Genomic DNA, 10,522 nt, shown 5'->3' on the forward strand with positions numbered 1-10,522 from the left:
GAAGAAGAGCTAAGAACAACCATCATCAAATTCAAACCCTTGGCTGGAACTGGGTTCAACTTCAATCAAATCTTAGCAAAATTGCAATGTCCGATGATGCTGCACTTGCACAGCACAGTACTTGGAACATGCAACTCAGATTATTCTATTTCAGAGGATCGCCGAGTATGCCAAAAAAATTTAGCAGATCCATATCCCAGAATGTTAGACAAATCATTTACACGCAGGATTTCCAGAAACGAAATTTACAGGAAGGGCCTTCTGTTGGAACACAGTTTTGTTGTGCATGGTAAACACTGTGTAAAGCTGCAAATGCCTCCTACATTCACCAGGCGTAAAAAGAGAGCCCAGCTAGCCTACACAAAATACATGTGTACTGTGTACATATATACTTCCACAGAGCTACATCAGCTACCTTGTTAAATGTTACAAAAGGTCTTCTATTACCCAGGGTCCGGGGCTATATGGCCTGCAGTTCCCCCTTTTACTTGACAGTATGAGATCAACTGAATATACATGGTCATATCTGTGCTTTACTCACTCTCTGACCAGATTATTTCCCAAGGCCCACCTTTGCTCCCTAACCTGAAAATCAGAAAATCACCCTCAAGTCATTCATGCTGCTACTGTTCCAGTAAGAAGACTATTTCCTTTTCCCCAAGTTTGAAACTTGGTTCCTTGAAAAAGAAAGTCCTAATCGAGAGATTTCTACAAATGAATCATCCGTTACTACCTCCAGAAACCAGCAATTGCTCTCAAACTCATAAATAGAGTAAGACCAGCCCAGATGCCACCGAGACCAAACTTAGGAGCAGCAATAAGTAGGAATACTGATGAGACTGCCCCCGCAAAAAACTGAAACAACCAAGAATCTACATGGTTAGCATAACAAAGCTGTGCTAAGTGATAACTAATGACATGATAATGTGGTAGTATTAGATATAAAATAATGAGATTGAGTAGGAGTATAAATCAGGACCGTGGAGTATGCAGCATAGGCAAAGTCAGAAACACCATAGTAGAGCCCATCGGCCACAAATGCAATAGCATTTATTGGCTGAGAAATAGTGACAAACTGCAGCAATCCAACATTCACAACGTTAACAAAAGAATCACTGTGTGCACACCACTTGAGAAACTAAGCATCAATTTCTCAAAATTATCAGTACCCAAACTCCAGATTGGGCAACATCCAAAACTGCTGGATCATCTGTAAACAGCAAGGACAAAGATCCAAACCCAATGAATAAGGTAGCAGCAAGCACAACACCAGTCACACCTCCAACCTACACCAAACAAGGAACATTATCAGCTCCTTAAGGAAAAGAAGAAACTTGGTGTCATTTCTGAACTTTCACAAGAAATGACTTCTTAACCTGCAGGATTCTGGATACAACCATGCGGGCTTGCTTGTAGTTCCCTTTCGCATATTCGCTAGCAAGTAGAGCCTGCAAAAATTAGGGACACCTCACAAGCAAATACATAGATAAGAGAATTGATGAAAGATCCACTACAGTAATTTCGCACACCTGACCAGCAAGGGCTAGAGCATCATTCAACAGAGAAATTGTTAACCACACTTGCAAGCATATCTCATAGCCAGCCATTGGAACAGGCCCTTCCCTTGTAGCCAGGGACGTAGATAGTGTCAGTGTCAGGAATACTGCAATTGTTCTGCCAATTAGCAGTCCACCTGAAAAACGTTGAAGTTCAAGTGGTTGTCATAAAGGTCTCTTGCACTAAGATGTAACAGAGGTTGCTAAATGCAACAACTATCAAACAGAAATGAATCATGGATAGTTTTATGTCTGTTTGAACTAGTGTTTGCTTACAATAAAGCAAAATCATGACATGTAACATCCTTGGATATGAGCATGAGGGATATTGACCAACCAGATTTCAGGTAACGAATTACTCCATCTCCAACGATATTCCATGAAAACAAGTCTACTTCGTTATTCAGCTTCCAAAGGAGGATGAACGCAGTCAAGTACCTGAATACATGAAGAGTTGTAGACAATTGGTCCAAATAGTTTACGGGCTTATAATTATATTAGTATAGATGATAATAATAATAAGCAAAACTTTATTGCTAAAAGTATCATGATGGCACCAACATACTCAGAGGACACTGTGGCCAAGGCAGCGCCGCTTACTCCTAGACCAAGTGGGAAAATAAGTACAGCATCCAGTATTGCATTTAATAGGTTGCCAGCACCTGTATGCATCATGACATTAGTTCCTTGCTTAAGCATTTTAAACATAGAGCATCTTAATTAAGAAAAAAAAAGCTGTCACAACAAAAATCACGCATTTAAATGCCAAGGTCCTAGAAATTCCATATGGACAAAAATTACGTGTTACATAATTTGTCAAAGTGAGCTGGCATACACGTACCCACAGCATACAATGGTGTCTTTGTATCCAGGAATCCACGAAATGCACCCTGAGCTGCAAGTGCCACTATAATTGGTGGAGCACCATATGCCCTCAACGTAAGAAATTGTTCTGCTGGTGCTCGCATTGGTGAATCCTGTGTAGACAGTAAACAAAAGAACTTAATTTCATCAACAGTGTTTTAACAGCAAACTGCATTGGGAATCAGTCAAAGCAGCTACCATCAAGCTTAATTAAGTTCTGGAGTTGCATAGACATTAGATGGTTCAGACCAGACACATGAAACGCCCTAAAGAACACCCAGTGTTGACATCAAGTTACAGAGAAGAAATAGGTCCTAGAAATGTGAGTGTGCGAATAAATTAGTCTTACGTACGACGGGTATACCAATGATGTTCATTAGTGTCCCAGATCCAACAATCAGTGCCACCATCTCCAACAATCCAATGCCAGCAGCTAGAGCCAAGGATGTTGAAACCGCCGGAAGAACCTTCTTTTGTGGCGTCAAAAATTCATCTCCTAGGCGAGAACTAAAAACTAATCAGCATAATGCGAACGACAGAGATGGTTTTTAGACAGCAAAAAGAACTCTTGTTTTGCTTACTTTGTCCTGTGGTACTAGAACTATTGGCATCGACAGCCTGCTGCTCAGCAACAAAAGATGTGGTGACATTAAGCAATGGCACATTGAACAGCTTGGATACCAAATTGAATACGGAAGCAGATGCACCAACAGCCGCAAGTTCAGCCGAGCCTGACAAATACATGCACATCAAGTGATTGATCCCCTCTCAAAGCAGATGTAAATTTGAATGGCATGATTCTAGTTGTCAAATGAAGGAGCGCACTGGATGACATGGTTCATCCTAGGAACGTTACGACTTACCAATATGGCCCACGAAGGCGGTGTCGACGAGCGCCGTGATTGGGTCGGCAGCGAGCGCGAGCACGGCGGGCACGGCGATGCTGATGATGTCCGCCGCAACCCCGTCAAGCCTGAGCCACCCCAGCGCCCCACTCAGCGAGCCGGCCTCCGCCTCTTCGTCATCCTCCCTCTTAGTCTCCGGGCCCCTTGGTGCCTCCTCCTCGACGACGTCCGTGACGACCGGCTTCCCTTTACGGCTGCATCGCGGGGGTCTCCGCCAAGGAGTTGCGCGACGGTGGCAACAGGGCAAGGAGACGCGATTGATCCCAGAACGCGGGACTCGTATAAGTGCGGCGGCTGCCGGCCTCGTGGCCGTCGGCGAGGTCGCCGCCATGGGCGCGCGAGCGTGTGGTCACAGTGGTGTGGCAGCGGAGACGCCAGACGACGCCTCGGGCAGTGGTGATTGGATTGAATGCGAAGCGGGCCTACTTTTTAAGCTGGGTGGGCCGGGCCGGGCCGGGCCCCCATTTTTGTTGGAATGGGGGAAAACCACACGATTCGACAGCCGCCTCCTCTTCCTTGCGTCGACCCGCCTGTCTGCTCGCCGCCGCCGCCGCCTCGCCTTGCCGTCACCTCAGCTCGCTCCGGCCACCCCTTCCCTCGAGGATTCACTGGGGGTGGATCATATCATGAGGTTCGCGGGATGGTACCTGAAGATCGCGGCGGTCGGGGCCTCCATAGGCGCCGCCATGGAGCTCTTCATGATCCACACAGGCTTCTGTACGCTTCTCGCTCCCCTCACTCCCCCTCTGCCCAGCATCCAACCCTTCCCTTTTGTAATTTCTTTGAAGTTTTTAATTCATTATCAGACTTTCATGAATGAATTATCTACAGTCCAGCCCCAGTTTGGGCTGTTGGTAGCTTTTCGGCAGATTGAAAGACTTCCAAGTGCAGCTTTGCTACTCTCCTAGATCCTACCGGCATTTGAATTTTGCTTTCATTCAAATCCAGATTAGCAGATGGTTTACCACGAAACCGGCTTGTTTAAATCACTGGGAAGTTGCCAAAGTTCCCAAAATGACCAAAAAAAAGTAGCTATTTAAACTGGACGGTTCAGTGCATCCTCCTACCAACAACAAACTAAACTTTGGATATTTTGGTGGCAACATAACTGATTCAGAACCTAGCACCATTCATTCTGTCAAGTTCATTTCGTTTCTCTATTGTTCACTGCTTGCCTCTTATATTCCTCTTTTTTTTCTGCATGGTTATATGCTACAGATGAGAAGGTAACTGTCTTGGAGTCGGAAAAAAGAGCTTGGGAAAGCAGTCCAGAGGCCCAAGCTATGAGAGAAGCCCTGAATCCGTGGCGCAAGCATGATGAACAACAGAAGAAATAGTCATGAGTTATGTGTCCTGTCAAGTGTTTGCATCCTCCATTTGTAGACCCCTTGAATAAGGTAAAATGCGTGTAAATTGTTTGCATTTGGTGAATAATTTGTCCTAGATCTCTGAAATTTCTGAATGCCTGGATATGGTACCTTCCAGCAAAGTTTAAAGGGCTGTAGCCAGCTGCGATAAACTTTTTCCAAGGCAGCAAAAATCTTTTGAGGGAACAACTGCCTAAACTGTACACGTTCAGACTGGATTTCACTGGTTGTATTTTGTTTTAACAGTGTATCAGTGAAGTTATAGGTTTAGAGAAGGGTGAAAGTTTGTCTGTTTCTTTGTATGATGATTGAATGCTCTGTGAATTGCTCACTGAAGTATATTTCCTTTTAGTTACTGTCACTGGAATAATCCATCTAGACCATTCTTGCAAAATTTAAAGACTTTGCATGTGATTTTGTGTATTTGAAGAACTCATTGGACCCCTTGTTTGCTGTACAAGTAGCACCTTGACAAAGATTGAAAGATAAGTTATTTGGTTATCATTTTTTGCAGAAAGCTAGCATGCTAGTCAGATTCAATCTTCAGAGTCCTGCATACATTTAAGTCATTATGTAAAAACATGAGAACAGTAAATATGTAGGATTTGCACACAGCTCCATTTGACTGCCCAGACCTGATTTCATGTTATCTTGGGCCTACTTTCTAATATGAATGCCTGTAAATGGAATGCTGGTTCTGTACTTTACAAATCATATGTTAAGCTGTTAATTTCCGACCATATTGGTCTCTTTCAAGTATTTGTTCTGTCAAGTGTTTGCATTCACATCCTCCAGTTGCAACCCCTCGAATGAAATAATATTAAGGTGATTTTTAGCATTGGTGAATAATCTCGCCTACTTCTCTGAAATTGTTGGATGGTAGCTTCTAGGGATGTTTAAAGGTTTATGGGCAAAGAGTAGCTAAATATAGGTTCAGAAAGGCAACAGAGGTCCATTTCTTTGCACGATAATTGAATGCTCCATGGGTTGCTTACTGAAGTTAGTTCTTTTAAGATTACAGCTCACTGGAGTGATCCATCTAGGCCATCCTTCCAAAATTTAATAACTTCGTGTCACTTTCTGCTATTTAGAGAATTCATTGTCCTCCTTATTTAACGTAAACAGTTTCACCCTGACAAAGATTGAAAGATAAGTTGTTTGCTCTAAACTCTAGTTTGTGATGAGTCGTTAAATAGATTATATGTATTGACAATGTAAGATAAATGTTAATAGATTCACCATTAGAATTACTTTTCAAAATATTCAAGTACCTTCCTTTGAAATGTCATATTTTCATTGGCCAAAGTTTCACCTTGTAGATCATGTAGATGTCCTAAACGGCATGTGTTTTGCATCGAAGGGAATGCATAACAACGCTAGATATGGATGATTTTGCACATATCTCAATTCAACCAGCAACAAACATTCCAAACTGGTTTCATGCAGCCTTTTGGCTGACTTGTTAGTATTAATGCCCAGTAAATGGAATACCAGTTCTGTACTTTACATGCCAGCTGCTAAGCTGATAATTTCCTATCCCCTGATGGTATTCATTTGATGTATCTATATCTAACCCATTTCAGCTAAACTAAACCAAAATTTTGTACAAGCTAACAGTGATTTCAAAGAAGCAAGGGACTGATCAAGGAGTTTCTCTGTTAACTGGAAAGTTGGTGAAGGTGCTTACAAGTTGATCGACTAGCAGTGCTGGCATAAGCTGGTTTTGTTCTTATGAATAGAACTATGCTCGATGCTAACCCCAGCAATGTGATGCAACCCCACACGAAGAAGGTGGTTGAGTAGCACTTCACCCCCATGCAAACAATCATGGTATCAATCATGCCAGTGTGGTTATCCGTTACTCTCATCCTTTGGCCATTTGCGTCGTATACCAGGGCAGCAATCTGGCCATAGAGGAGTGAGCCCAGCGGGATATTGGTGATTAGGATGTTGTGATTCACACCAATGCTGTTTGGTCCAAAGAGCTCGGAGGTCACTGACACTGCTGCAGCGAAGATGAACCCTGAGCTTAGGCCAATTAGTGCTGTTCCTACTGCCAGAGTGCTTCCATCCTGTTGCTTCTGCATAAGGAAAAGGGCCATTGGCATGGGCACCAACGCGGCAGCAAGCCACCCTGTCCGAGCAAGTGTCACCTTCCTGTATACAGATTGTATATATATTTAGTTATTAGGAAGCCGTGTGATGATAATTGATATACTAGAGCAAGACAGATACCTGTGAAGGAAGTCGGGGAGTGCAGAGAGAAGACGACCAAAGAAGGAGAAGGATGAGTAGACAGCAAGTAGCATGGTGAGCTGTGATTGCTGGTGCAATGACTGTGCAATCTGGCCCAAGTTGTTGCTGTAAACCAGGCCAACAGTGGCTCCACAGAAGTAGGCTGTGTAGTAGAGCCAGAAGTCCACACACCCAATGAGCCTCTTTGCACTATGTTCTTCACCGAGTACCACCAGGCGGCCCTTATCCAGTATTGTTCCGCAATTACTGCCCTGCAACTGCTGCTCCATTGATTTTTCCATGACGGCATTGGATTCATTCTGAAGATGGTTACTGACTAGGAGTGGCTTATGTGGGTCATCATGGGATGCAGAGTCGATGCTGTGTGTATCCACATATGAGCAACTGGAGCAGGCAGGGATGATGAGAGGAAGGGCGAGGAGGACCATGGCGCCTGTGAGGATGACCCACGCAGCAGCTCTGGTTGTGTTTAAAGATCCAAAGACCACGAGATATATGCCGGTGATGAATGCAAGGATGTAGAGGCCGAGGAAGACGCGCCTGTCATACCTGGGCACGCTTTGGAGGTGGCTGTCATGTGTGTGGCAGAGGAGTATCGCCGGGAGCGCAAGAATAGAGGCAGCAAGGGGGAGGATGGCATTGAGGAGGAGGTAGACAGATGGGGAGGTGGGGGAGAAGGCATTTGCAAAGAGGGTGTAGAAGGCGGCACTGAGCCCATTGAAGCTTATTGAGAGGGAGAGGGCCAGGGGGCGGTTGCTTGCGGAGAAGCTGCGTATGCAGAGAACAAAGCAGACTGTGTTGAACCAGCAGATGCTGCACCCTGCTATCAAGCAGACCAAGAACACCTGCAGTGCAACATATGAATCAGAATTTGGTAGATTAATTAAATTCGCTATAAATCGCATGTTGGGGCATCTTGACAATTTAGCCTGTGTTGTGTCTACATCTTGGCTTCATAATTTGAGGAAAGTGTTTGCAATCACAGTTCCTCTTAAGACAATTTGCGGGCTAACATAGGTTATCTACTGAAGAGTGCAGGAGTGATTTGTATACTGGGAGCCGTATGTTATATGGAAGGCATTGCACTACTACAAAATGATGTTTTTTTTTTGCTCTTGTAGATTTAGTGATGAATGCTTTAGGAATGTGTTTGGAAAGGGACATGTTATATCACAGTAGCCAGAAATATGGTGAGCAGGGAAATGAGCACCAACTTTGTTTGATTGTGCATCAGCGGCTTGGGACTGTGGAAGTTTGTGGTTCCATTTGTGTGCATGGCATGCCATTTTTTGTGGTGCTCGTGAATATAATACATCAAAGGATGGAAAGGAGATGCCAGATGCCCCACTATGCGGGGTGCTAGAAACTTCTGATCATATTTTCTTTCAATGCATCTTAGCTAAATTTGTTTGGGTGTGTTTCAAGGAAGCCCTCAGCTGGGAGAACACTCCATGCAGCCTGCAGGAGTTTCTAAGGGGGTGGCTAGTTTTTGGGGAGCTAATTATGATATGATTCTTTTTTCCTTTGCAATAATCTTGTGGGCGTTATGGAATCGACGAAACAAGCTGAGAATTGAACGCAAGTTCCCAAATTCACCCTGTGATGTCATCTTTGCTATCTCATCTTACTTGCAGAGGTGGAAAATATTGCTGCAGGAGTCTGACAGGGACTGCTTGGAACGGCTAAACAACCAAGTGGCGACCTGGGTGAAAGGATTCCTAGCAGAGGAACGCAATCAAGACCTGATGGAGGACTTCATTTGAGCTGCTTTTACCTTCTATGATAGACTCTGATGGTGTAATCTCTTAGCATATATCTGTGGTTATTGAGCTTAGTATGTTGCTAGGCTTTTCTGAAGTTCTCTCTTGTAAGCTGGTATCCAGCAAAACGCTCTGTAACAAACCTTTCTGTAAAAGCAGGATGAGTTCTATATTAAAAAAAATGGCATGCCGCATGCGTGAGTGATGTGCTGCGGGTATCTAGGTGATGCGCGGTTGCGATGTTTTGTGCATCAGAACTAACCTGTTCAAGGGTGATACAGACCTGATGTTTTTGCTTCAATAAAGATAGTCAGCAAGATGATTTGAGTCTTGAGGTTAGTTAGTTAGTTAGTTAGTTAGTTAGTTAGTTAGTTATGAAGCAGGTGTGTAGGTGGTTCATCGATCTACTAGTCAAAGCATGGCTGTTTGTTAGGAGGAAAGCAAGTAATTGACACGTGGCTGCCCCTGCCTGAGGGACTGACACTGAAATGCAGTGGTTGGTTGGTTGATGATGTTTTGGAGGATTAATGATGATGTAAACTTGAAGTGTTGCTGGATATGAGTACTATACTAGTCGATGGTCGATGAACTCACAGGCTGACATATAGAGAGGGTTTTTTTTAAAAAAAAATGATAAATTGACCGCCAGTCGTAGCTTACCTAAAATAAAGGATCAAAGGAGGAGTCTAGTCTGTGTAATCTAGGGACCAAGCAACTCAAGAAGTATCTCCTCTCCCTCGCTTTCAGCTCCGCCATGGAAACAATGGAGTTGAGCTTCCTCCATCCATCCAATGCAACCAGCTCTATCCCATCCGTTGATCGAGCATCTTCATCATCCTGATATCCATCTTTTTTTTTTCCCTTTCTATTATGTGTGTGTAATTTCGTTCTCCTGAGTACGATCGATTGATGAGGATTGGGGATGCACTTGCTACCACGGCCCACGCATCATCCCTCAGTTAAGGTTGTTTAATAATATAATTTGGCATACCAGAGGGTAGGGGATGGCGAGGGACGACGACGGGTTGAGGAAGACGAGGCAGCAGTACTGCGCGGCGTAGGCGGCGAGCCCCAGCGCGGCGGAGACGAGCAGCACGCCGTGCAGCGGCATGTGGAGCAGCGCAAGGCCCGACGACCACCCCAGGGCCTTGCCGAGGTCCGACGCCGTCGCCAGGTAGTTGAGCGCCTCCTGCGAGATGCCCAGGGACGACTTGAGCGCCGACGAGTAGGCCGAGAAGTCGAAGTTGGTCCCCGTCAGCGCCTGGATCCACACCGTCGCCACCAGCACCGCCCACCGACGCCACGCCTCATCGTCGTCCCCATCGCCGCCGCCGATCCTCCGACGACCACCACCCTCCACCTCCCCTCCTCTTGGCAACGGCATGCCAGCCAGCTGCCTCCTTGTGATTGTGGTAGCAAGGGGGGCATGCAACCACCAGTATTACCTGCTACCACCCATCCATCCTTGGCATGGCAACCTGCTGCTTCCCCTGCCTATATATACATACACATGCCCAGCTCATTTACCCAATTATTTGTTATTACAATTCATTTATTGATAAAAATTGTAAAGTATATCTTTTTTTTGACATTATTGATAGTCTCCCCAGTAGAGTAAATTTTACAAAACTTGCAAATTAATGTCCTAGTTTTGACATAGAACTACCACTTTAATTTTGTGAACCTCTGAGCTTAATAACAAAATACTGGTTTTTTTACGGCCTGGTCAAACTCACGACCTAATACATGTATGCATGCCAACAAACAAGTCAACATCGATCTACTTGCTCCTGTTATTTGACTAGCAGAATGAA

General features: G+C 44.6%; 2 protein-coding genes across 2 annotated transcripts; both read right to left on the reverse strand.

Moving 5' to 3' along the window:
- Positions 1–168: 168 nt before the first annotated feature.
- Positions 169–3,724, reverse strand: LOC117864958 (protein DETOXIFICATION 44, chloroplastic). The gene is made up of 12 exons (XM_034749018.2): positions 3,284–3,724; positions 3,002–3,151; positions 2,774–2,916; positions 2,398–2,533; positions 2,122–2,218; positions 1,894–1,994; positions 1,530–1,693; positions 1,377–1,448; positions 1,170–1,286; positions 980–1,075; positions 734–855; positions 169–585 (listed from the first exon to the last, which is right to left on the reverse strand). The coding sequence occupies exons 1-12, from the start codon at positions 3,654–3,656 to the stop codon at positions 534–536; spliced, it is 1,623 nt and encodes a 540-aa protein (XP_034604909.2). The 5' UTR covers positions 3,657–3,724; the 3' UTR covers positions 169–533.
- Positions 3,725–6,099: 2,375 nt separating this feature from the next.
- Positions 6,100–10,172, reverse strand: LOC140223393 (protein NUCLEAR FUSION DEFECTIVE 4-like). The gene is given in 4 exon segments (XM_072295204.1): positions 6,100–6,385; positions 6,387–6,849; positions 6,928–7,793; positions 9,700–10,172. Coding segments are annotated over 4 exon segments (1,773 nt in total). The 5' UTR covers positions 10,093–10,172; the 3' UTR covers positions 6,100–6,334.
- Positions 10,173–10,522: the final 350 nt, after the last annotated feature.

The sequence above is a fragment of the Setaria viridis genome, chromosome 7 (genome assembly GCF_005286985.2).
Source record: "Setaria viridis chromosome 7, Setaria_viridis_v4.0, whole genome shotgun sequence".
Classification (NCBI taxonomy): Eukaryota; Viridiplantae; Streptophyta; class Magnoliopsida; order Poales; family Poaceae; genus Setaria; species Setaria viridis.

Bases quoted from the DNA above. Each gene is read 5' to 3' on its own strand.
- LOC117864958 (XM_034749018.2), bottom strand. From the start codon at position 3,656: ATGGCGGCGACCTCGCCGACGGCCACGAGGCCGGCAGCCGCCGCACTT. The intron at 1,287-1,376 runs GTTAAGAAGTCA...TGTTTGGTGTAG, and splicing joins TTGTATCCAGAATCCTGCAG to GTTGGAGGTGTGACTGGTGT. The intron at 586-733 runs GTAGTAACGGAT...TCTGATTTTCAG, and splicing joins GCAATTGCTGGTTTCTGGAG to GTTAGGGAGCAAAGGTGGGC.